Source organism: Balaenoptera acutorostrata, chromosome X, assembly GCF_949987535.1.
Source record: "Balaenoptera acutorostrata chromosome X, mBalAcu1.1, whole genome shotgun sequence".
NCBI classification, from domain to species: domain Eukaryota; kingdom Metazoa; phylum Chordata; class Mammalia; order Artiodactyla; family Balaenopteridae; genus Balaenoptera; species Balaenoptera acutorostrata.
In genome coordinates this window covers 60,748,938-60,771,373 of record NC_080085.1, presented here as the reverse complement: position 1 = coordinate 60,771,373, position 22,436 = coordinate 60,748,938, and the positions used below count along the sequence as shown (strand labels likewise).

At 41.2% G+C, this 22,436-nt stretch overlaps 2 protein-coding genes across 7 annotated transcripts in view; one reads left to right on the top strand and one right to left on the bottom strand.

Moving 5' to 3' along the window:
* KIF4A (kinesin family member 4A) overlaps nt 1-14,813 on the bottom strand; it is a 127,749-nt gene extending 112,936 nt beyond the window's left edge. Inside the window, exons 1-7 of one of the 2 annotated variants that reach the window (XM_007184968.2) lie at nt 14,741-14,800; nt 14,246-14,386; nt 14,020-14,134; nt 10,759-10,949; nt 9,292-9,384; nt 6,150-6,316; nt 5,821-5,915 (exon numbers count right to left, since the gene is read on the bottom strand). In XM_007184968.2, the coding sequence (XP_007185030.2) occupies nt 5,821-5,915; nt 6,150-6,316; nt 9,292-9,384; nt 10,759-10,949; nt 14,020-14,134; nt 14,246-14,365 (781 nt within the window). In that variant the 5' untranslated portion in view covers nt 14,366-14,386; nt 14,741-14,800. Of the gene's footprint in view, nt 1-5,820; nt 5,916-6,149; nt 6,317-9,291; nt 9,385-10,758; nt 10,950-14,019; nt 14,135-14,245 lie in introns of both variants that reach the window. The other variant, XM_057537866.1, reaches the window with a different exon arrangement.
* Nucleotides 14,814-14,908: 95 nt separating this feature from the next.
* PDZD11 (PDZ domain containing 11) lies at nt 14,909-17,915 on the top strand. Of its 5 annotated transcripts, none has more exons than XM_057537871.1 (7): nt 14,909-15,066; nt 15,538-15,637; nt 16,055-16,138; nt 16,406-16,462; nt 16,762-16,860; nt 17,088-17,148; nt 17,299-17,900. In XM_057537871.1, exons 2-7 carry the CDS (start codon nt 15,551-15,553, stop codon nt 17,331-17,333), a joined length of 423 nt encoding a protein of 140 aa, XP_057393854.1. In that variant the 5' UTR covers nt 14,909-15,066; nt 15,538-15,550; the 3' UTR covers nt 17,334-17,900. The 5 variants fall into 5 exon arrangements, with proteins under 5 accessions (XP_057393854.1, XP_057393857.1, XP_057393856.1 ...); XM_057537873.1 differs by having other exon boundaries at nt 14,920-14,982; nt 17,299-17,905; XM_057537872.1 differs by having other exon boundaries at nt 14,934-15,027; nt 17,299-17,904.
* Nucleotides 17,916-22,436: the final 4,521 nt, after the last annotated feature.

Sequence of the window (22,436 nt, the reverse complement as noted above, 5' to 3'; positions counted from 1 at the left end):
ACAAGAAAAACAAGAAAAAGTCAACCTGAAACAAAAAAACCAAATCAAAACAAAGGGTATGAGCAGGGAATTCACAGAAATGGAAAGAGAAATGTCCAGTAACACAAAAAGATGCTTAATTTCATAAGTAATTGGGGAAATACAAGTTCTAAAAAAATAACATGCAATGTTCAAGATAGGGGAAAATAAAAAAGGTCAATAATATCCAATATTGTCAACGGTACAGTGAAACATAGTCTCACATATTGTAGGTATGTGCATACTGGGACAGACATTTTAAAGGACAATATTTAGCAGTATTTAAAAATCTGAAATGTGTACACCCTTCAAACTAGCAATTCCTCTTCCACGTATATAACCTAGAGAATACTCTCACTTGTATATCACATACAAGGCTATTGACTGAGGCATCATTTTACAATAGCCAGGAACTGAACAACCTAAATGTCAGTCAAAACAGGAATAGTTAAACAAACAAGGTAGACTTTGTATACTGTGGGATCCTAAATAGCAGTTGTAAAAATGAGGTAGACTTATATACTAATACAAAAAGATTTCAAACATATATTGCTGAGATAAAAGCAAGCTGAAAAACAATATATGCAGTATGATAGCATCTATCTTTAAAAGCAACAGGAAACACCAATAAAAATATATACACAGAAAAACATCTTGAATGCTACCCACCAGGCAGGTAAAAGTAGTTACCTCTAGATTAGGATCAGGTGGTAAATCAAGGGGGATTTTATCTTCATCCATATTGCTTATGTTTGTATACCAGGAATTGATTCATGTATTACTTGTGTAATTAAAAGGAGATAAATTTATTTAGCAATGCCAAAATTTTAAAAGGCATATAACAAATGTATTACTAAATGTGCATATATATATATATATGTATATAGAAAAATATCTGGTGATGATAAACACCCAACTTAATAGCCATGGTCAAACAAGAGCCTGGCTGAAAACTTAAAAGGAAGATCTGGGGAGTGAAATGTCCACTGGGGACTTTATTTTATTTAATTTATTTTTTTAACATCTTTATTGGCATATAATTGTTTTACATTGTTGTATTAGTTTCTGCTGTATAACAAAGTGAATCAGCTATACGTATACATATATCCCCATATCCCCTCCCTCTTGCGTCTCCCTCCCACCGTCCCTATCCCACCTCTAGTCCACTAGGGACTTTAAAAAGCTCTGATATATTGCTGGAGACAGCCATGTGCATGCTCAGGAAAGACCTAAACATGTCAGTAAAGACCTAGGAGGCCCTCATCTTGTACCTCTGGCTGACTCTGAGACCCTGCTCAAGAAGTAAAGACTAAGACAGAGTTGTAAAGAACCTTAGCATTGAAGGTAAGCCGCAACACAAACTCAGAGCCCTAGGCAAATGCTGGAAGAGTTATAGGTTCAAGGCATTTAAGGAAATGAGACCAATCACTAGCTAACTACTAAAGTAACTGAGCAGACACTTCTGTGACCACAAACTATAGGGAGTTGTAGAATTAGTCCAGTGAAGTCATTAAAGGTATAAAAACAGTAAGTTAGATTTATTTTAGGAATACAAGATGGTTTAGCATCCAAAAAGCAATTAATGCAATATACCAACAGAAGAACCAAAATAATGTGATCATGTCAATAGATGATGAAAAAACATTTGACAAATTCATGATAAAAACACTCAATGAACTAGGTATAGAAGGGAATTTCCTCAACCTGGTAGGGGCATCTGTGAAAAACCCACAGCTAACAACATACTTAATAGTAAAAGACTGAATGCTTTTCCCCTAAGATCAGGAACAAGACAACAACATCCACTCACGCCACTTTTATTCAACACTGTACTGGAGGTTCTCAGCAAGCTTGCAGGCACAAGATCAATATACAAAGCTCAATAAATAATTTGAAAATGAAATTAAGTAAAAATTCCATTTACAAAAGCATTGAAAAGAATAAAATATTTAGGAATGAATTTAACAAAAGAAGTGTAAAACTTGTACTCTGAAAATTAAAAAAAATTCTATTGAAAGATATTAAAGAAGACCTAAATAAATGGAAAGACATCTGATGTTTATGAATTGAAGGACTTGAAAGAACTGAAAGATGCCAACACTCCCTAAATTGATCTACAGATTCAACACAATCCCTGTGAAAATCCCAGCTGGCTTCTTTGCAGAATATGACAAGCTGACCCTAACAGTCATATGAAAATGCAAAGGACCCAGAACAGCCAAAACAATCTTGAAAAAGAACAAAGTTGGAGCCCTCACACTTTCCCATTTCAAAATTTATTACAAAGCTACAGTAATGAGGACAGTGTAGTAATGGCATAAGGATACACATATAGATCAATGGAATAGAATTGAGAGTCCAATTGCTTCTTAACAAGGATGCCAAGACAATTCAATGGGTAAAGAATAGTCTTTTCAACAAATGATGCTGGGATAACTGAATATCTACATGCAAAAGATTAAAGTTTGGACTGCCACTTTACACTATATACAAAAATGAACTCGAAATGGATCTCCGACCTATATTTAACATTGAAAACTATAAAACTCTTAGAAGAAAACAGAGACGTAAATCTTTGTGACCTTGGATTAGGCAATGATTTTTTAGATATGATGCCAAACACCAAGCAACAAGAGAAAAAACAGATGAATGGAATTCATCTAAAAATTTTAAATGTGTGCTTCAAAGGACACCATCAATAAAGTGAAAAAGCAACCTAAAGAATGGAAGAAAACATTTGCAAAGCATATAACTGATATGGGGCTAGTATCCAGAATGTGTAAAGAACACACACAACTCAACAATAAAAAGATAAATAACCCAATTTAAAAAATGGGCAATGAATCTGAATGGACATTTTTCCAAAGAAGATAACACGAATTGCCAAGAAGCGCATGAAACATTATTAGCCGTCAGGGAAATGCAAACCAAAACCACAACGAGGTACCATTTCATACTCACTAGGATGGCTATAATTAAGATATAATAAAACTAAGAATACGGAGAAATTACAATCCTTTATATATTGCTGGTAAGAAGGTAGAATGGTACAGTTGCTATGAAAAACAGTCTGACAGTTCTTCAAAAAGTTAAACATAGAGTTATCATTTGACTGAGCAATTCCACTTAGGTATATACCCAAGAGAAATAAAAACACACATCCACACGAAAACTTGTACATCAGTGCTCATAGCAGCATTACTAATAAAAACCAAAAGTGGAAACAACCCAAATGTCCATCAACAAATGAATGGATAAATAAAAACTTAATATATTCATGTAGTGGAATATTGTTTGGCAATAAAAAGGAATGAAGTACTGATACATGTTACAACATGGATGAACCTTGAAAAGATGTTAAATGAAAGAATCCAGTCACAAAAGATCACATATTGTATGATTACACTTATATGAAATGTCCAGAACAGGCAAATCCATAAAGACAGAAGGATTAGTCACTGCCTGGAGGTGGGGTGGCGGGGGCTGGACAATGGAAAAAAATGAGTGACTGCTAATGGGTATAGGTTTCTTTTGGGGGTGATGAAAATATTCTAAAATTTATTGCAGTGATAGTTGTACAACTTTGTGAATATACTAAAAAATCACTGAATTGTACACTTTAAAAAAGTGGGTTTTATGGTATATTAATTACATATTAATTTTTTAAAAAAGAAATTTAAACAGCTACCATATGACCCACGTATAACACTCCTAGGTTATACCTAAAGAGAAATTAAAACATTTGTCCACACAAAAACTTATATATAGATGTTCACAGAGCAATATTCAAAATAGTCAAATTGGATACAACTGATGAATAGGCAGACAAAATGTTGTATATCTGTACAATGGAATATGATTTAGCAATAAAATGAAGTAATGATACACACTGCAACATGGATGATCCTTGAAAACCTTATGTTAAGTGAAATAAGACAGTCACAAAAGACAATAAATTATATGATTCCATTTGTATGAAATATAGGTTAGTGGTTGCCTAGGGCTAGAAAAGGGGGTTGGGATGGGGAGTGACTGCTAATGGGTATGAGTTTCTTTTTGGAGGTGATGAAAATGTTCTAAAATTAGATTGTGGTGATGGTTGCACAACTCTGAATATACAAAAGTCCATTGAAATGTACAGTTTAAACGGGTGAATTTTATGGAATGTGAATTATCTCAATAAAGCTGTTAAAAAAAACTCAGAGGGCTTCCCTGGTGGCACAGTGGTTAAGAATCCGCCTGCCAACGCAGGAGACACGGGTTCGAGCCCTGGTCTGGGAAGATCCCACATGCGGCAGAGCAACTAAGCCCGTGTGCCACAACTACTGAGCCTGAGTGCCTAGAGCCGTGCTCCACAACAAGAGAAGCCACTGCAATGAGAAGCCCACGCACCGCAATGAAGAGTAGTCCCTGCTTGTCGCAACTAGAGAAAGCCTGCGTGCAGCAACGAAGACCCAACACAGCCAAAAATAAATAAATTAAATAAATAAATTAAAAAAAAAAAACCTCAGACTGTACACCTAAAATAAGATAGAGGAGGCAAAAGAACCTTTAAAAATAGTCTTAAGAAGGATAAATCTCAAAGTACAAACATAGAACAAAAAGGGCACTTTTAAATACATTCAGAACAAAAAGCTGAATGAGGAAGAAATAGGTCTCTGCCCTGTGCCAGCAGTATAATAATGATAAATGACAAAGAGGTAAAATTCCTCAATTACTATTTCTGCTTCTGCCTTCTCAGTTCCCAAGAGGGAACTGAAGCCCAATATGAGTAAAGAACTCATTGTAGTAAGGTAGTAAGCAAGAACTCAACTACTTTAATAAGAGTTCAAATGTCTTGGACCAGATGAATTATAGCTGAGGGAACTGAGAGTAATTTCAAACAAGAACACTGAAGCTATGTCAATGATATTTGAAGAATCACAGAGAAGGATGTTCCGGAAGACTGGGCAGATGTAATTTCAATTTTCGAAAAAAGAGAGGTAAGTTAATTTCATAAATTACAGACCAGTCAGTTTGATATAAGTCTTCTAGATTATTATAGGGATGGCTTGCAAGAACCTAGAAATGGAAGAATAAGCACTAGAAGCCAGCTTGAATTCACTTAGAAAAAGTCAATTTAGGCTAATCTTTATTTCTTTTTTGTACCGTTACTAAGCTGGTAGCTATGAAAAATATGGTAGACATATAGTATATCTGGACGTTAGCAAGGCATTTGACAAAATCTTTTATGAGATCCTTAAGTACAAAATTGAGAAATGGGAGCTGGCTGTTAATTTTTGTTAGCTAGATTAATAACTGCTTGAAAGACCATTCCCAAAGCATGCAGATTACCAGGTCATTATCATGCTAGACGCAGGTTTCTAATAGCATATACCATGGGGTTCTCCTAGCCTTAGGAGCTTCATCGTTTATATCCAACCACTTAAATGAAGATATGGAAACCATGCTGATGAGGTTTATAAGTGACAACATCTGGGAAGGAGAGTGAATACTTGGGATGACAGAATCAGGATATTGATTTTAATTATAAGTAGTTGGGGGTAAAACAAAACAAAACAAAAACTAAAACTTGCCTGGGCCAGATGAAATCAAACCAAGGACCAGATCCAAATCTCATACCTAAATTAGAAAATGAGCGCAAGGGAGAGAAACAATTTTTCACTGTTTCTGAAATCAGCCTCAAACTTGAATTGTAGCTACTGTTAGAATGTGACCTGAGATATTCCAGTCAAGACACCAACAATAGCACGAAGAGTACTGGAAGTTTTTATCTACGACTGTAGCCTTAATTATTCTCACCCTCTTTTAGACGATCCCCTTCGGCCTTGGTTTTCTTCTGTCTTTCTGATCCAGCAAGGTCTACAAGATGCAGCTTGGAGCGAAAGCTGCTATTCCTGTGATGATAACAGGACACAAGTGAGAATGGTACACAAGCTTGAGGGTAGGTGAGTATCAAAGCTCACCTGCCGGCTCTCATTTTCTTTCACGTCAGTCCAAATGGCTCCATTCATTACTCATGCTCAGAGTACTGATGTCTGGTTACTTTTCAAATCAAGAAGCAACCTATCATTCAACTTTAGTAGAACTAATGTTAAAAATCTTGACTCTTACTTGTAATTTGAACTTACTTGTCACTTTTCTTTCTTTGCTCTATGGAGATTGTAAAGATGGCATGAGATCGGGATGACTGGGAGTTCATAGCTGTGGAGGCCACAGTCCTACAGTTGTTGCCCTGCTCCAAACAGGAAACAGTATCCAGGGCAACTAAAACAGTCTTCTCAGTGAGTCCCACAATCTAATTCAGAGAAAGAAAAAACTCTCTTATGATTCGACTTCAAATACTTCATCAGAGATATAAGGACTGGTGGTTTAAAAAATAATGCCTTGATGTTCCAGTAGAACCTCAATAAATAGTCATGGTAATAAGGGCTGGGTTTTTTATGTTTTTTTAAAAATTTTATTTTGTTTATTTTTGGCTACGTTGGGTCTTCATTGCTGTGTGCGGGCTTTCTCTAGCTGTGGCAAGCGGGGGCTACTGTTTGTTGCGGTGCACGGGCTTCTCATTGCGGTGGCTTCTCTTGTTGTGGAGCACGGGCTCTAGGCGTGTGGGCTTCAGTAGTTGTGGCTCGCAGGCTCTAGAGCTCAGGCTCAGTAGTTGTGGTGCACGGGCTTAGTTGCTCCACGGCATGTGGGATCTTCCTGGACCAGGGCTCGAACTCATGTCCCCTGAATTGGCAGGAGGATTCTTAACCACTGTGCCACCAGGGAAGTCCCATAAGGACAGTTTTAACTAGCAACTCTGTGATCACTGCAAACCAAGGTCTCCAATCTTCGCTGGGACCTCCAAAACAAGGATGCCAGTCAATACTGGAGCTACAAAAGACCTCTAGATTTTATGGTAGCAATGGTATGTGCCTTCCAGGGAGCCCCAAGTGAAGGTAAGTTTTGGCCCTAAGGACAGCAAGGGCCACACAAATAGCTATGGTATTTCTCTTTGCTACATTCTCCTCCATGTGGCCCTGTGTTCCTCCCTATATCTTGGACCCATTTTATACCTCATATTCACTAGGGAAAATAGCATGGTACAATTTCCACTAGGCTTCCATTAGGAAGCCAGGAAAACAGGGTCCTAGGCTTGGTACTGTATCTACCCAGGAGAATTTGTATAAGTTAAAATCTCTTGGAGCCTCTGGAGATTGAACTAGATGATTATGAAGTCTCTTCTAGCCTCAATATGCTATGATTTTATTACCCCATAGCTCCCAAACCTATATCTGTGGCCCTAATTTCTAGTCCTATACTTCAAATTGCCTGCTACTTACACTTTGACATCAGTAAATTATAAAACCAAACTCATCTTCCTTCCACCAACACTGATTCTCTCCACTACTTCTTCGTTTCTACTAAGATCTCTATTCTCAAAACCTCAGATTCGCCTTTAATTCCTGCTATTCCCCCATATCTCACCTATCACCAACTCCCAGTCATTCTTCTTTTGAATCCATTGTTTCCTTTTCCTTTTCACATCTACCTGCCTAATCCAGGCCCATATTACTTCATGCCTGAAAAATAAGGCAAAGTTTCCCTAAATTTTCCTTCCTCATCCTAGTTTTTCTCCTTTTCAATCCATCCTTGTTTAGCCTTCCGAAAATCCTGCTTCCTAAAATGTCACCAAACTCCTAAGCCCTATGCTAGATAATGAGGGTACAAAGAGATCTTAAGATACTCTCCTAACCTCCCGGGAGCTAACTTAGTCGGAGATATACATGTAAGATAAAAACTTGGTAAAAGTAGCCAGTGCAATCCTTCATTCAGAAATATTAAGTAGCTTACATACTATTCACAGGGATAGAAACTAAGCTCTTTAGCCTGGCTTCATAATCTGGTCCTAACACATCTCCTATTACTTCCCAACCCATATCCTCTAATGCAGACAGACCGATCTAGTCTTATTACCCCCAGGAATATATTTTCTGCTTTCCTGCTTAAGCTATTCCTTACTACAAGAATAACCTTACTTCTTTACTTACTTATATTCCATCCATCCCAACTGAAGAGTGCTCACAAACTTGTCCTTACCCTCCCCAATTTGAGTCAGAAACTTAACACTTCTCTGTATTGCAAATTTTCCCTCAAATAGTGCTTGGGATTTAATTCCTGCCTTGGTATAGGACACATAAAAGATCTTAGTACTGGGTCAAGAGCCGGCTCAGTACCAACATTCTTTCTGGTGACAGCATGCATTTTACCCAGGTTTCTTATCCCCACTATCCAAACTGTCTTTCTGTATCCCACGCTTATCAGGCTTTCAAAATAAGTCTGATGCTTCAAGCCTTGCTTTAGTGCCTGGCTAATGACTTAACGACCCAGAAGGAAAAAAATTTCAGTAGCATAGGCATCTGCCCCTCAAGCACCTGCACCCTAAATTTCAGCTTTCTCTGCAGGGAAGAGAAGAAGGAGAGAAAGATGGATAAGGTATTATTTTACCAAGTTTTCCTAAGTCTGTACTACCCTATTCTCATCCACTTCCCACCTCAAATTCTCCCACTCCTGAATACTCAAGCTGCTGCTAGAACCAAGCTCTGCCTGTTTTCAACACTGGCTCCTGGATTTGGTCCAGTCCCATATACAATACTCCCAACCTTGCCTCAAACTTTGTTCAGCTACAGCTCCTCAGCCTACATCTATACCATGTGATGGAAGCCTCTCAAATAAGCAATCTCTTCTTCCTATGGTACTTATAAATTTTAAATTTTTGTATCGTTTTACTTTCTAAATATCATTCCAGAGATCTAGCACAATGTCTATTACAGTGTTGTCTAACAGAATTTCCTATGACCATGTTTTATATCTGTGCTATCCAATACAGTAGCCACTAGTCACGTAGCTATTGAGCACTTGATATGTGGCTGGTAACTGAGGCACTGAATTTCAAATTACATTCAATTTTAGTTCATTTAAGTTTAAATAGCCATTTGTGGCTAGTGGATACCATACTGGACAGCCCAGCCTCAGAACTCTGTAAATAGCCAATAAATATTTAATTGATATTAGCATTCCTTCAAGAGGTAACAGGAAGGTGATAAAACTTCCTTCCCCACAAAAGTTCCCATCTAGGAATTTTAGGTTAACAAAGGGAATTAGGACCACACAAAATCTGAAAGACTGAGATGTTAGTAGTCATTTAAAACCACAGTGGCAAATAAAAGGAGTGTGAACTTTAGTAGTGGCCAACATTTTAAAATAACATCAAATGAGAGAAAAACACACCTTTATGCCTTCCTTAGGATCCTCCCGTATATTTATTTGAGGGGCTTTCTCACGAGATGGGCACAGAAGATCCAAGATTTCTTCATTGTAAATCTGGTATTGTTGAAAACAAAGTGGTAAAAACAAGATGTTAACAGTGGTAATTGAGGAGTGGTGGGACCACAGGTGATTTTTAAAATTCTTTATGACTTTCTGTATTAAAAAAATTTTTTTCAACAAACATATTATTTTTATAATTAAGAAAAGGATTTTAACCCTACATGTAACCATTTGATACTTATAGGAATAAATTTACATATTACTTGTAACAAAATTGAGACTGCTCTCTTGAGAGAGTGTTTCTCAGGAATAGCAGACACAATGAAAGCTACATGGGTGCCCAAATTCAGTTCTTTGATGGTGTCATGACAACATCACCTTCACCAATTTTGTTAAAATGTAAGCAATGGGTCCTTAGTGGAGGGTGGAAGTGGGAAGCAAAAGGGAGAGGTAGCAACCAATATTTCAACAACAACCAGAACTTTAAGTACTAAAACAGTGTTTGCACATAGTAAGCACCACATCTGTTTGCTATTATTGCTGTTGCTACTATTTAATATAGCAGGTTCCTAAGTTATTTTTACATTTGGTCACCTTGGCCACAACTGGGTTAATCAAGAGTTTCAAGAAGGTTAATCTTAATGATGTTTAACTCCCCATCTTCCACCTCTATACCTCCTATACCAACTAACATATTGAGATTCAACTTCAGGATGAAGTATTCACATACTATTTATAATTGCATGTTTAAATTATATACATTTAATTATTGCTCCTTAAAGATAAGACATCTTATCACTGCTATGGAATCAACCAGCTAGTTTCCCATAAGCCATAAGTTCCCTAACTATGTGTTTCTGGTGTCATGAGGTTAGATATAACTGATCAGTCTACTTGTATACTGATATATAATAGAATGAAAATACCCACAAAGGCAGGGACTTCTGTTTTGTACACTGATATATCCCAAATACCTAGAACAGGGCCTGTAACATGTAGGTACTCAATAAATATCTGTTGAATAAACACTCTGTCATCACTTACACAGCTCAATACTTCACCCAATTTTTATAACATTCTTCATGGAGTAGCAGCATTATCACTCAAGCCTCGAAACACTAAAGGGATATCAAATATTTTTCTACAGACTCTACAGGGAATCAATAATAGAGGCCAAACTGGAATTAAAGGATTCCTATTATCTTTTTATATGGGAATGCCAACTCCTCTAACAATCGGATTAAACAGGCTATTCTGACAACAGGGAAAGAACTGGGTGGGAGCCAGATCCAACTGAGCCAGTAAGTTTTCTCTATCAATTTATTAAAATGCAATTTATTGAGTTATGCCAGGAAAAACCTGATTTGTATTTATTTTTCTACCCAAAGACAAATTTGAATTCAGAATAATTAAAGATAAATCATTTACCTCCAAGTATGATACTTTCAGAGTAAATTCGAAGTCACTCTTTTTATCAATTTCTTGGAAGAGCAGCTGTATTACTCTAGGAATGACCCCAACTGTTGGTTCATTTTCTTGCTCTGCAGTGTATGCACCGCCCATCGAATAGGTTTTTCCAGAGCCAGTTTGCCCATAGGCCAGGACGGTTGCATTGTATCCTGACAAAATAGAAGTCACATGCGCGGCGGTGCTCAAATATTTTCATCCAATCAATACACTCTACTTCCTTCAGCAATTACTTGTAACAAAATTGAGACTGCTCTCTAAACACAAGGGTCTCTTAGGAATGTCAGACACAAAGAAAAGTTATATGAGTGCCATGACTTTGCACTACTCCAAATAAGCAAAGAAGAAAAATATCAAACCTGAATGTGTGCCTCTCTTGATAGCCCTTAAAAGCTAGGAAGTAAAACACTTAAAGATATGACTGAGATAATGAAAGTGGCCAAGTCACTGTCTAAAAGCCATTCAGAGTTTTATAATTCTACTTTCTCTCTACTTCGAACAATTCTAAATTAGGGCAATTAAATGAAAGTTTTAGAAGCTACATAAATAGAAGGGATTCCAATGTGTATTTCTTTGATCAACAGAGTCTTCATTTGAAAAGGCAACAAAGTTGCTTTTTACAGTCAATGAAAGCATCCCTCCCTATATGAATTCTCAGACTGCATTTGGACCGTATTATCAGGCTCTTCATAGAAATGTCATCATTTAAGTATGATTCAATGTGATATATGTCCTTTGCTTTTTTTTCTTTTTGAAAGAACTTATTCACCTAAATGAAGACCTTGATGTTCTGGAAGATCTTAAGATGTTAAATTGAGATTTTCACTGTAATAGATTGCTAATATCACCTGGCATGACTCTGGGACAAGAGAATAACATTCCATAATCTTCTGCAATACCACAGATATGTATATATAATAATAAGTGGGGAAACCAAGTTTCAGTACTTTTTACAAAAACTCAGGGTGCTGTTGACCTGACTGAAAAATACTGGCTTTATCTCTGCAACTGAGAGCAATGTTAACAAAACACATAGATATTGGAATCACTTTCTACTTTATATTGCCTCTAAAGACTATCATTCTCATAGTTTCCCAAGTTAAGAATACTAAAGTAGAACTATAGTGTTCTTACTAAGCTGTGAAAGGTACATTCTGAGGAAGATAACAAGATAATGAAGGGCCTGGATACCATATTTTTTTTTAGGAATGGCTAAAGGAAAGGAGGGATGGTTAATTAGAAGAGACTTAGAATCAAATAATGGTCCTCCAAATGTGTAAATAGGAAAAAGATTAACTTTATATTGGAGAAGTCTGGCAGACATCACCTTAATCATATGATCAAAATGAACATCAATAGTAATGGAACAAATCAAAATCGTGTGCTGCCTGATAGAATTCAATGAGAAGAATACAGCATCACTTCTGTGATATTCCTGCTAAAGATATATTGATACAACCTGAATCTAATCATAAATAAACTTCAGACAAAACAAAATTGAAGAACAGTTTACAAAATAATTGGCCTGTGATCTTCAAAAGTGTCATGATCATGAAAGTCAAAAGAAGACTGAAGGAGTTTTATAATAAAGGAGATTATAGAAGTAGTACAACTAAACGTAACATATGATTTTGAACTAGATCCTTTTGCAACAAAGGACATTATTGGGACAACTGGTGAAACTTGAATGAGGTCTGAGGACCAGATGGTAGTGAGGTAGCAATGCTAATTTCATGATTCTGATGGTCCTATTGTAGTTACACAGGATGAAGTTCTTGTTTGTAGCAAATATACACTGAAGTATTCAGGGGGTCATCAGGTCAACAACTCAAGTCAAACGGTTCAGGAAAAAAAAAGTTCTTTATGCTGTTCTTGCAACATTTCTGTAAGTTTGAGATTACTGCTTTAATAGTTTAAAAATTTGAAACAAAGTATTCAATGTGTCCTGAGCCATGACATCATTTTAAGAAGTGAAAAAAAAAAATGTGAATAGCTGTTGCTTGGAAGAAGGCTTCTGTTTGTCTAGAGGGATGAACTAACATCACTGGGTAGAGATTACGGAGAAGCAAATTTCATCTCAATGTAATCTAAAACAATTAGAGTTGTCCAAAACCAATCAACAGGACTACCCTATGAGCCAGTGATATCCCTGTCAAAGAAAAAAATTTTAACCAGATGCTGGAAGTTCACTTAGAGATATTGCTAGAAAGTATTTTTCTTTGGATGGAAAGTTAGACTAGATGATGTACAAATATCCCTTTCAACTTTAAGGGACTAGTATGCCATGGTTCTGCTTCTTTTAAATAGCCCTCTGCTTTGAATCCTGAATAACCACTGTACTAGAATAACAATTAGACACCTCTCAGGCATTGCTCGCTTCTTCAGAACTTTGCCATGGTCTTCAATAACACTAAAGCCTTAGCTTCTGTAATCAAGATTATTAACTGGCCAGGGTATTCGGGGGCTTTAGGAAACCTCAAAGGTTTTAACTTTTAAAATATTTTTTCTTAAAGATAGGAGCAAAAAGTTTAACATTTCTAATGTATTTAAAAGTATGGGGACTTCCTTGGTGGTCCAGTGGCTAAGACTCCACGCTCCCAAAGCAGGGGGCCCTGGTTCGATCCCTGGTCAGGGAACTAGATCCCACATGCTGCAGCTAAGAGTTTGCATGCTGCAATGAAGATCCTGCACGCAGCAATGAAAATCCCGTGTGCTGCAACTAAGACCCGACACAGCCAAATAAATAAATAAATATTTTTTAAGTTCACAAAAGAAAAAACACAAGTGATAAATGTCAATAAAATATAAAAAGATTTTTTTAAAAGTATGTATGTAGTCATCTATTTCCACTCCTACCCCTGGACTTTGAACTCTTCCAGGACCCAGAAGCTATGTTATTTATCTCTGAATCCCTCAACAGGCTTTGCAGTGCCTGGGCCTCAAGTAGATCCTCATCAGCACCCATCAAACAGCTTAGAATCTAACGAGGTTCCAGGACAAACAAACGGAAACATATACAAGTCAAAGATGAGCAGAACCATAGAAAGCAAATAAAGTATAAAACTAGTTTCAAGGGTACAAGTGATATTTGGTGAGTTCTCAGGCTGTGGGCTTTTTGAAGGCAGGACTCATGCTTCATCCATTCCTGTATTGGCAGCACGCAATCACAGTGCCTAACACAGTGTATGCTCAAGAACCATTTGAAGAATCAAACAGCCTCACCTTTAAATACGCCTTTTATGAGTGGTGCTACTGCTGTATTGAATACTTCCTCCTGTTCAGTAGAGGGGTCAAACACAAAATCGTAGGTAAAGGATTTGTCAGTACCAACCACCACCTAGAGAAGGCAAGGGACAAGGAGTAAGAAAAAAAATGAAAGGCCAGACCACGCCCCTCACTGCCATTTGGCCCCAGCTGTTCAGAGGCAGGCCGAGGACTCGCTACGCACCTGAGGTTCCTCGGGTACGAAGGAAAGGCACATCTGGCAGCCCTCATTAATCTCTTTGGGGACCAGAGGGCGACATCGCAGTGCCACTCTTACAGGAATGCCCTTCACCTCTTCCTTCATGATCCTACCTCGGCACCGTCTCTGCGGCGGGGGGGGGTGGGGAAAGATGATCGCTGATTAAGTTTTGTAGGTCGGCAGGGGTGGGAAGGCGTTCTTCCTCAGTTCCGGCCTTCCTCGGAGGGTGTGGTGGGTTAGGGAAGTCAGCGGTAGCCTACGGTGGCGGCGTCCCCGTCCCAGCGGGATCGCTGCCTCGGGAAAGTCACTGTCCCTCAGACTTTGCCACGACAGGACCGCCAGTCAGCCCGACCCTCTGAAGAGAGCGAAGTGGCGTCTGAAATGAAAAGGAGAAGCCCAGCGGAGACGACAACAAAGAACCAAAGCCCCAGGGTACCGGGAAAGGCAGATCCTGAGCTAAGGTGTGCCCCCTTAACTCACCAAACTAAACGTCCCTTCCCCGGTCTCCCGCCGCCCTGTCCCAACCACAGCTTTAACCGCCAAGTTTCAAATCGCTCTCGGAGGCGCCAGCCAATCGGAGCGCAGAAAGCCTGTGCGCGGAGCACGCACGCGGCGCGCGCAAGATGACGCGTTGGGGAGGAGGAGGGCCTGCGCGCCGCACCCTACCCCTGCCCCTTTTCCACAGCTGAGCATCCGCTTCCGGGTCCCAGGCTGAATTGATGGTGAGAGGAGTACGGGGCGTCTGGGGCCTGCCGGCGGGAGAGGTGGTACGACGATTTTTACAGCGCCGTGGGCGCAGGACTCAGGCACGATGCGGGACGGGTATCTGGAAGGTGGCTTGTGGTAAAGGAAGGGCCGATCTGGGGACCCCCACCATTACTGATCAAATTAGGGGATGTGGGGCGGTACCTTGCCCCGAGTCCCCGTGGATAGTTGGAGTCAGCACTCCCTTGAATTTCCAAAGTAGTCAGATCTTTTTAGACGCGTTCCTGATTTCCTCTTCTCTAGAATGAAGACGGTAACATCTATTTTGCAGGGTTGTTGTGAGAAAGGAGATCATTTCTATAGTGTACCTAACAGGTTGCTTGGGGTCCAGATATTCAGCCAAGTTGATAGTTTTCTTCCTTCTCTCCCAAAATGTTTATCACCTACCTAGAAGTGGGCCGGGCCTAGAGACTGACAGCCTTGGAATGGGTTGGGGTTGTTTTCTGAAACTCGCTGGGCTGCTATCCCTTTTGAACCATTTTCGTCAGCTTTGATTCACCCTTCCATTCCAGGGCCTTGCTGGAGATGGACAGCCGGATTCCTTATGATGACTACCCGGTGGTTTTCCTGCCTGCCTATGAGAATCCCCCAGCATGGATTCCTCCTCATGAGGTGGGAACCATCTGTACAAGGGATTTTTTCCCCATAGGCAAGGGATGATATATGAAAGGTAGGATGGCAGGGTTAGAAAGCTCAATAGAGAGTGAATCTTAGCCAGAAGTTAGATTCTGAGCAACTGGCCCCATTGGGAACTTCTTATGGAATCCTCCTGCCAGAGTCCACTTACACCAGAGAATTCTGGAAATTCAGAGCCCTGATTTCCATTTTGTCGAGGTAAAGAAGTGGGGAGCTACTGCGTGGCTAGCATTTCTCCACTGCTATCCGTCTACCTATTTGGACAGTGTTATCGGTTCTACTTAAACTAAGTCCATGACTTCACCTTCTCCTGGCTTCAGGGTGATGCAATTGTGTTCTAGATGAAGGTAGTAAGACTGGTAGTAAGATTTCTGGGGTTGCTGTGTCTTGCAGAGGGTATACCACCCAGACTACAACAATGAGTTGACCCAGTTTCTGCCCCGTATCATCACACTGAAGAAGCCCCCTGGAGCTCAGGTGAGCTTATGGAACAGTTGCCTCTTATTCCAGGCGAGATTTGTCCGTACCAGGCCCAGAAGTTGGCCACGGTTGGGGGGACGGATTGGGAAGCAGGTAAGGAGGTAAAGAAACTTACTTTTATGGGCAGAAAAGCTGAGATGCCACTTCCACGACTTCTGACTTCTCTCTGAGGGACACAAGGCAAGCTATCATACAGTGATGCTACTAGATGTTCTTGTGTTTGTGGTCTGTATTGAGCCCCCATTCTGTGCTCTTGTCTTACAGTTGGGATTTAACATCCGAGGAGGAAAGGCCTCCCAGCTAGGCATCTTCATCTCCAAGGTGCGTGTGCCTGGTAGGCAACATGGATAGCTACTTCCCTTTGTTAAGTTATCAGGTTGCAGAACCCTGATGTCCCAAGGCTGGGGAGAGGGATGATTTAGTAGACTCATAGAAGGGGCATAGTGGGGATACCCTTGCCCACTTAAAACTTCCCACCTGGCAAGCCACCCATTTCCCTGCATTGTCTCACACACACACACACACAACCGATAGTACCTTACATTTGAATAGCACTTAATTCACTTACATTCTTTGAAATTATCCCACCTTGATCATGTATATTCTCTCCTTACCAACAGGTGATTCCGGACTCTGATGCACATCGAGCAGGACTTCAGGAAGGGGACCAAGTCCTAGCTGTGAATGATGTGGATTTCCAAGATATTGAGCACAGCAAGGTGAGCACAGCAGCCTGGGCTGTGGTGAGGCAAGAAGCCATCCCAGGTAGGACACAGGGGATAAGATTAGCCTGATGTGTAACTTGATAAGAAACAATTTCTCCTTGGTAAGAGGGAAGCAACTATTAGTGACCCAGAAGGTTGGAATGGCAAACTACATTCCTTCTGTTATGATTCTGTCCTGGGTTGTATCTCTTCATTTGTACAAGCTGCTGTGTTCCTTCCAGGCTGTTGAGATCCTGAAGACAGCTCGAGAAATCAGCATGCGTGTCCGCTTCTTTCCCTATAGTAAGTGCCGCTCTCTTTTTTGCTTACCTGGCAGGGCCTTCGGTAGGAACTCTTTAAATACCAATTACTAGAGGCCCTACAAGTTGGAGATGGGGAGTTGGCAGCTCAGGCCGGAAAATAACCTGCTCTTTTCCTCCTTCTTTCCCCCAGATTATCACCGCCAGAAAGAGAGGACTGTGCACTAGAGAGTTGCAACCCACAGCCCTCCACATGGAATCTTCTAGGACGAGCTAGCTAGGCCTCAGGGAAGCCACTTGGGAAACTCTACTCTCAGCCCCACCCTGGCAGAGTGGAGTAGGGAGGATGGGGAGACAGCGAGACCCTGCCCTGAGCCAGCTGGCCAACTGCATTATCCCACCCATACTGCACTTTGAGTTCCCTAGTTTTCTAGGTGGGCTTCATTCCCTGGAAGGAGAAGGATGATGATGTCTAGGTATCGCTTAGCCTGTGGAGAACCCTGCTAGAGAAGGCAACTGACATTTATTGAATACCATGTGCGAGGCAATTCCACATATGTCGTGTCATTTTCATTAACGTCTACAAATCTTGGGGGCCTCCCACCTAATCTGCCTGGCCATCTCATCCCATCCTTATAGTACCAGTCACACACTTTGGAGACTCCAGTGGAACCCCATTTTCCCCCACTCCCTCCTTCTGTCTTCTCCCTCCAAAAAAGTAAAACACAATGCTGAGGAAATGTTGGTTGATACTGATTTGGATGATACTGATTGGGTGTTAAATGCCTTCGAGATAAAAATAAAAGCTCTTCCAAAGAGAGGAGCCACTAGAAGCAGCAGAGCAACACTATATGTACTTCACAATTCTCTCTCTCAGAACATTAGGGAGACCCAGGAAGCTTATCTACAGTATAACTGAGGAATGGTATAGGGTGAGGGGGTACTGGAGGAAACAGTGCCCCTTCCCCCATGAGCTGTGGCCATTTCTCTGCAGGGGGCAGTATTAATATAGTTCTGTCTTCTCTTTTCCCAGATTCTTTCATCGGGAACATAAACTAAGGGAGAGGCTTAGATGCATTTCTTTTCAGGGACAGCAGTAAGAAATTGCTTCCCAATTTCCACCTGGTTGGTTGAGTAGTACTGACTGCTGATTTCCCCCTTGTCTTCACCCCAGCCCCCAAATAACCTTCTGCTATGTTCTTAGCAATCCATTGTTAGAGATTCCAGGCCACACCTTATGCCATTTCCATTGGCATGCTCACAAAACCCGTTCAGAATAGAAAGTTGTCTAATGAGGTATGGGGCGAAGTTGTACCCCATAATGAAAGTCCCGAATTTGCCTTGAAAGAATCCTGGGAAGCTTCAATATATATTTTGAGGCCCTTGCCCCCATTGAGTGATTCTATTGATCTGAGGTGGAGCCTGGATGTCTGAATTTTTATTTTTATTTTTTTTATTTTTTTGTACTTAAAGATCTCTTTATTCAAAGTCACAATACAATTATGTACATCAACTATACCTCGATTTAAAAAATCACAATACAATTAGGAGGCTGCCCCTCTGCACTTTCAGTGCCACTTCTACTCATGTTGCCACAGTTAACTCACTTTGCCACTCTACTCTCTTCTCTCCAAATTTTGCACAAACCAACCAATTTACTGACTGCGAAGCACTAATTTTCCATGCTTCTTTTTTGTTTTTAATGGATTTTAAAATAAGGCGAATAAGTCTTCAAATATGGGAGACAGTTCTAAATAGTAGTAACATATCTCTGTGAGGAAGTTCTGGTTCTTCCTATGAATCCCACCCCAGCTCTGCTATGGTACCTCTTCTAGAGGCTCGGTGCTATTGTCAGGTAGCAACAGCCTAGTGAGCAGAGCTGGAGGTGCAATCAATCTAGCTGTCTCTGTTTCCCGGGAAATCCCCCCATATAGAATATATGCTCCTGTTTGCTCTGCTGCCCCCCAATGGCCATCTGAGTAAGAAACTAGAGGCTGAGATACTTGCACAAAGGCATATTGGCTGAGTCTACTGAATGCTGAGGTCCAAGACTCTCCCAACTGTCTGTGGTTAAAAGGTTTTAAAACAACTCTTCGAAGAAGTGTGGTAAACAGGGTAAAAAGTCCCAGCCAGGTGCCACGGGCCTAAGAGGCAAAAATCCTGCCCTAAATTGGTTCTTTGAGGTATTTAGAATGGTTCTGTGTTGGGGCACCAGCATGATGCAACTGCATTGTGGAGGCGTAGGTATAGCATGGAGAAGGTGCAAACAATAAGAGGCTGAGGTGAAAGGACCAGTCATTTATTGAGGGTGAGATAAGAAAACAGTGGAGAAGGAACTGTATCAATCTTTGAGGTATCCCAGCTGCTGTAGAACTGCATCCCCTATAGATGCGTTTTAGCAGTCAGAGACGGCCAGGTGGGATTCCTGGACTCTGCCAGAACTTTCCACCCTGTAACTGTGAGAAGTGGTCAAGAGAAAGTGATAGCATTTTCAGGGGTTCCGTTTTACTCCTAAGCCTAGGAATTGAACAAGAGCTTAGTAAGTGGCCAAGTATTTAAACCATAAACATGAGGTTGGGGGAGAAGGACTGGTACTGGGAAGCCCAAATGCAGTAAGTTGATCATATTAGGCAGAGAGATAACCTAAGCTATCAACAGGAACAATGGTTTTTGATGCCTGACTCATTGGAGGGTTCCAGTTGGATTTCCGCACTGAAGTGTGTGGTAAGGAAGGAAGGTAATAAAGTGGCTGGGGTCAAATCTCAACTCCCAGGGGCATCTTCTAGGAGATACAGAAAAGGAATTTTTATCTTATGATTCCTTTCACCTAAAGGCAAACCAGGGAGCTGCTTTGGGCTGAAGTTAGTCCCATTTTCCCTTCAGTATCAGTCAGGCAGGAAAATTGGCCTGGCCATCAACTCAGCAAAGGAAGTTTGCCTTCTCTGCTTGTACCCTCCCTACCCCAGCAAAGCTGGGAGAAAGGATACTCTCGTCTTCCTTCAGTGGAGAGGAATTACCTCTGAAAGTGAGGGCAGAAGCCATGCTATGGAATAGCCGTGTGTGTGTGTGTGTGTGTGTGTGTGTGTGTGTGTGTGTGTGTGTGTGTGTGTGTGTATATGTGCAAAAGAAAGAAAAAAGGTCAGGTTTAGAGATATGATTCCAGGCCTCTGCACTGCATGATGGGGAGATGAACCTTACCCCCACCCCACGATAGGACAAGCCAAGGTTATCCAAAAGAATAAGCAGTGGTGAATTTGGCACTGGTCTCAATAAACATCACATTGAGGTCTCTGGATTTTTCTTCTGCCTCCTCGGTAGAGACTTGTCTGGACAAATGAGAAATGATACAAGGGACCAGATAGTGGTAAGACCCCCTTCTGACCTAGAGTTAGTGGATGGGGATAGATCCTTCTGAGGTGTAAAGATGCATCCCTAGGACCAGGAACCCTCGAAGCCCTGAACCCATGACCTTTCTGATCCCTGGCACAGGTAACTCCTCCCAAGTAAATAGAGCACAGTAGACCCTCCCCATTGGGATTGAGCTCTAGGTATGCCAGAAGCAGTTGCAGTTACACCTTTCCTTTTGTTGTTCAGATCAATCTTGTTACCCACCAACATGATGATGATATATTCTGCCTGTACATCTTCTACCCACTTATCTGTTTCCTTGAAAAACTTGATGTCTACAGGACAATGTGTTGCAGAGAGTTGAAACATTTAGTAGAGATTTGGAGAAAATAACGTACCTGTCTTTCTCTCTCCTAGTCTTTTTTTTTTTTCTTATGCACTAATGCTTGTATTTTTTTATCCTCTCTGCTAGTCTTACCAACCTCTCTATTGCTTCCCTCAATCCCCTTTTCAAGTAAAACATGGCATAACTCCCACTTGTGATGTCATAGACAACCACAGCAATAGTTGAATCATGAATGTTGCTAGAATTAGGCTGCAAAAGGTCTCCTGGCCAGCTGCATTCCATAGCTGCAGCTGAACCTGCATAAAACAAATGTTTAGAAAGAAGGTGGAGAAAGATAGAAAAGAAACTAGCTTTTTAAAGGCTAGAACTTAATAAAGGCATTAAAAAAAGTCAAGGAAATTAGGTTCCTGAAAAGTGGCTGCTATGGCCACAAACCAGGTGCCTACCATCCTAGGACAGGTCCGATCTCAATACACTATTTTGATTAAGGAAGACCCTACAGAGCAGCAGATTTAAGGATTCAAGGCTACTTGGACTTTGTTACAGCTGGAGATTAGATGAGGACAGACAGAATAAGAAACAGCACAGGATTTGGTAGTTTGGGGAGGTTTCACATTTTATTTCTCCTTCTTTATCCACAGGTAATGTGGGGTGGTGCTACCCTACTGTGATGAATAGGCCTAAGTGATTGAGGTACCAGATTAGTGGCATGAGAGTGAACACTCACTATTCAGTCCTCCAAGTACATGATCTTAGAAAGTCAATTCCAAAGGTCGCCTGCAAACCCCTCCTCTACCCCCAATACCAGGCAGTATTAGACCCGGAAGTGGAGAATAGCCCTTGAAAAGTGTTCTGGCTCAGCTTTTCAACACTTACAATAGATAGCTTTGAGGAGAAGAATCCCTGGGTAAGTTGACCAAAGAAGGGGGCAAAAATGTACTGTGTGATGCCTTGGCAGTGGGCTCACCCAGCAGGCGCCTTCGAAGCTGTTGTACGTAAAGTGGGTGATGATAAGTAGGCCAAGTGTCACCCTGGGCGAGGAGGAAATTGATTCCCCAGAGAACCCCCCATTCCATTCGATACCATCACACCTTCCTGTTCCCAGAGCCCAACCCAGACCCCTGCTGCTCTGACCCCCAAGGATTGCAGGGTTTGGATTTGCGCAGAGACTGGTGCTTGGGTGCCTCGGCTGTGGGCCTTCTGGTGTGCTGTGTGCTTGGCAGGTGGGTGGCACTTGCTGCCTGGGGTCACATGGCACTCTGTCCAACCATCAGCGTCGCCCTCAGGCCTGGTCTCAGGGCCATGTCCCCTCAGGCGCTGCCCGCAGCTCCGAGGTGGGAGTGGGATAGTTGGGGGTGGGGGCAGAGGTGGCCAGGGCTCAGAAGGAAAGCTGAAGGACTCACAGGGTGGGTGGCCTTGACAGAGGGAAGTCAGGGTTGTTAGAGGAAAAGCACGTGCTGCAGGAAATCTAATCACTGATGTGGGGTGGCGGGTGGGGAGGTGGCTCATTCTAGGTAGTTCCATTACCCTCCTCCAGGAGGAGGAGATACCAAAGCGATCAGTGGGCACATCTGGACAAGCTGATTTATTAGAGTGTTGCAGTGGGGCTTCCACACAGAGGCACCCGAGCCAGGCGC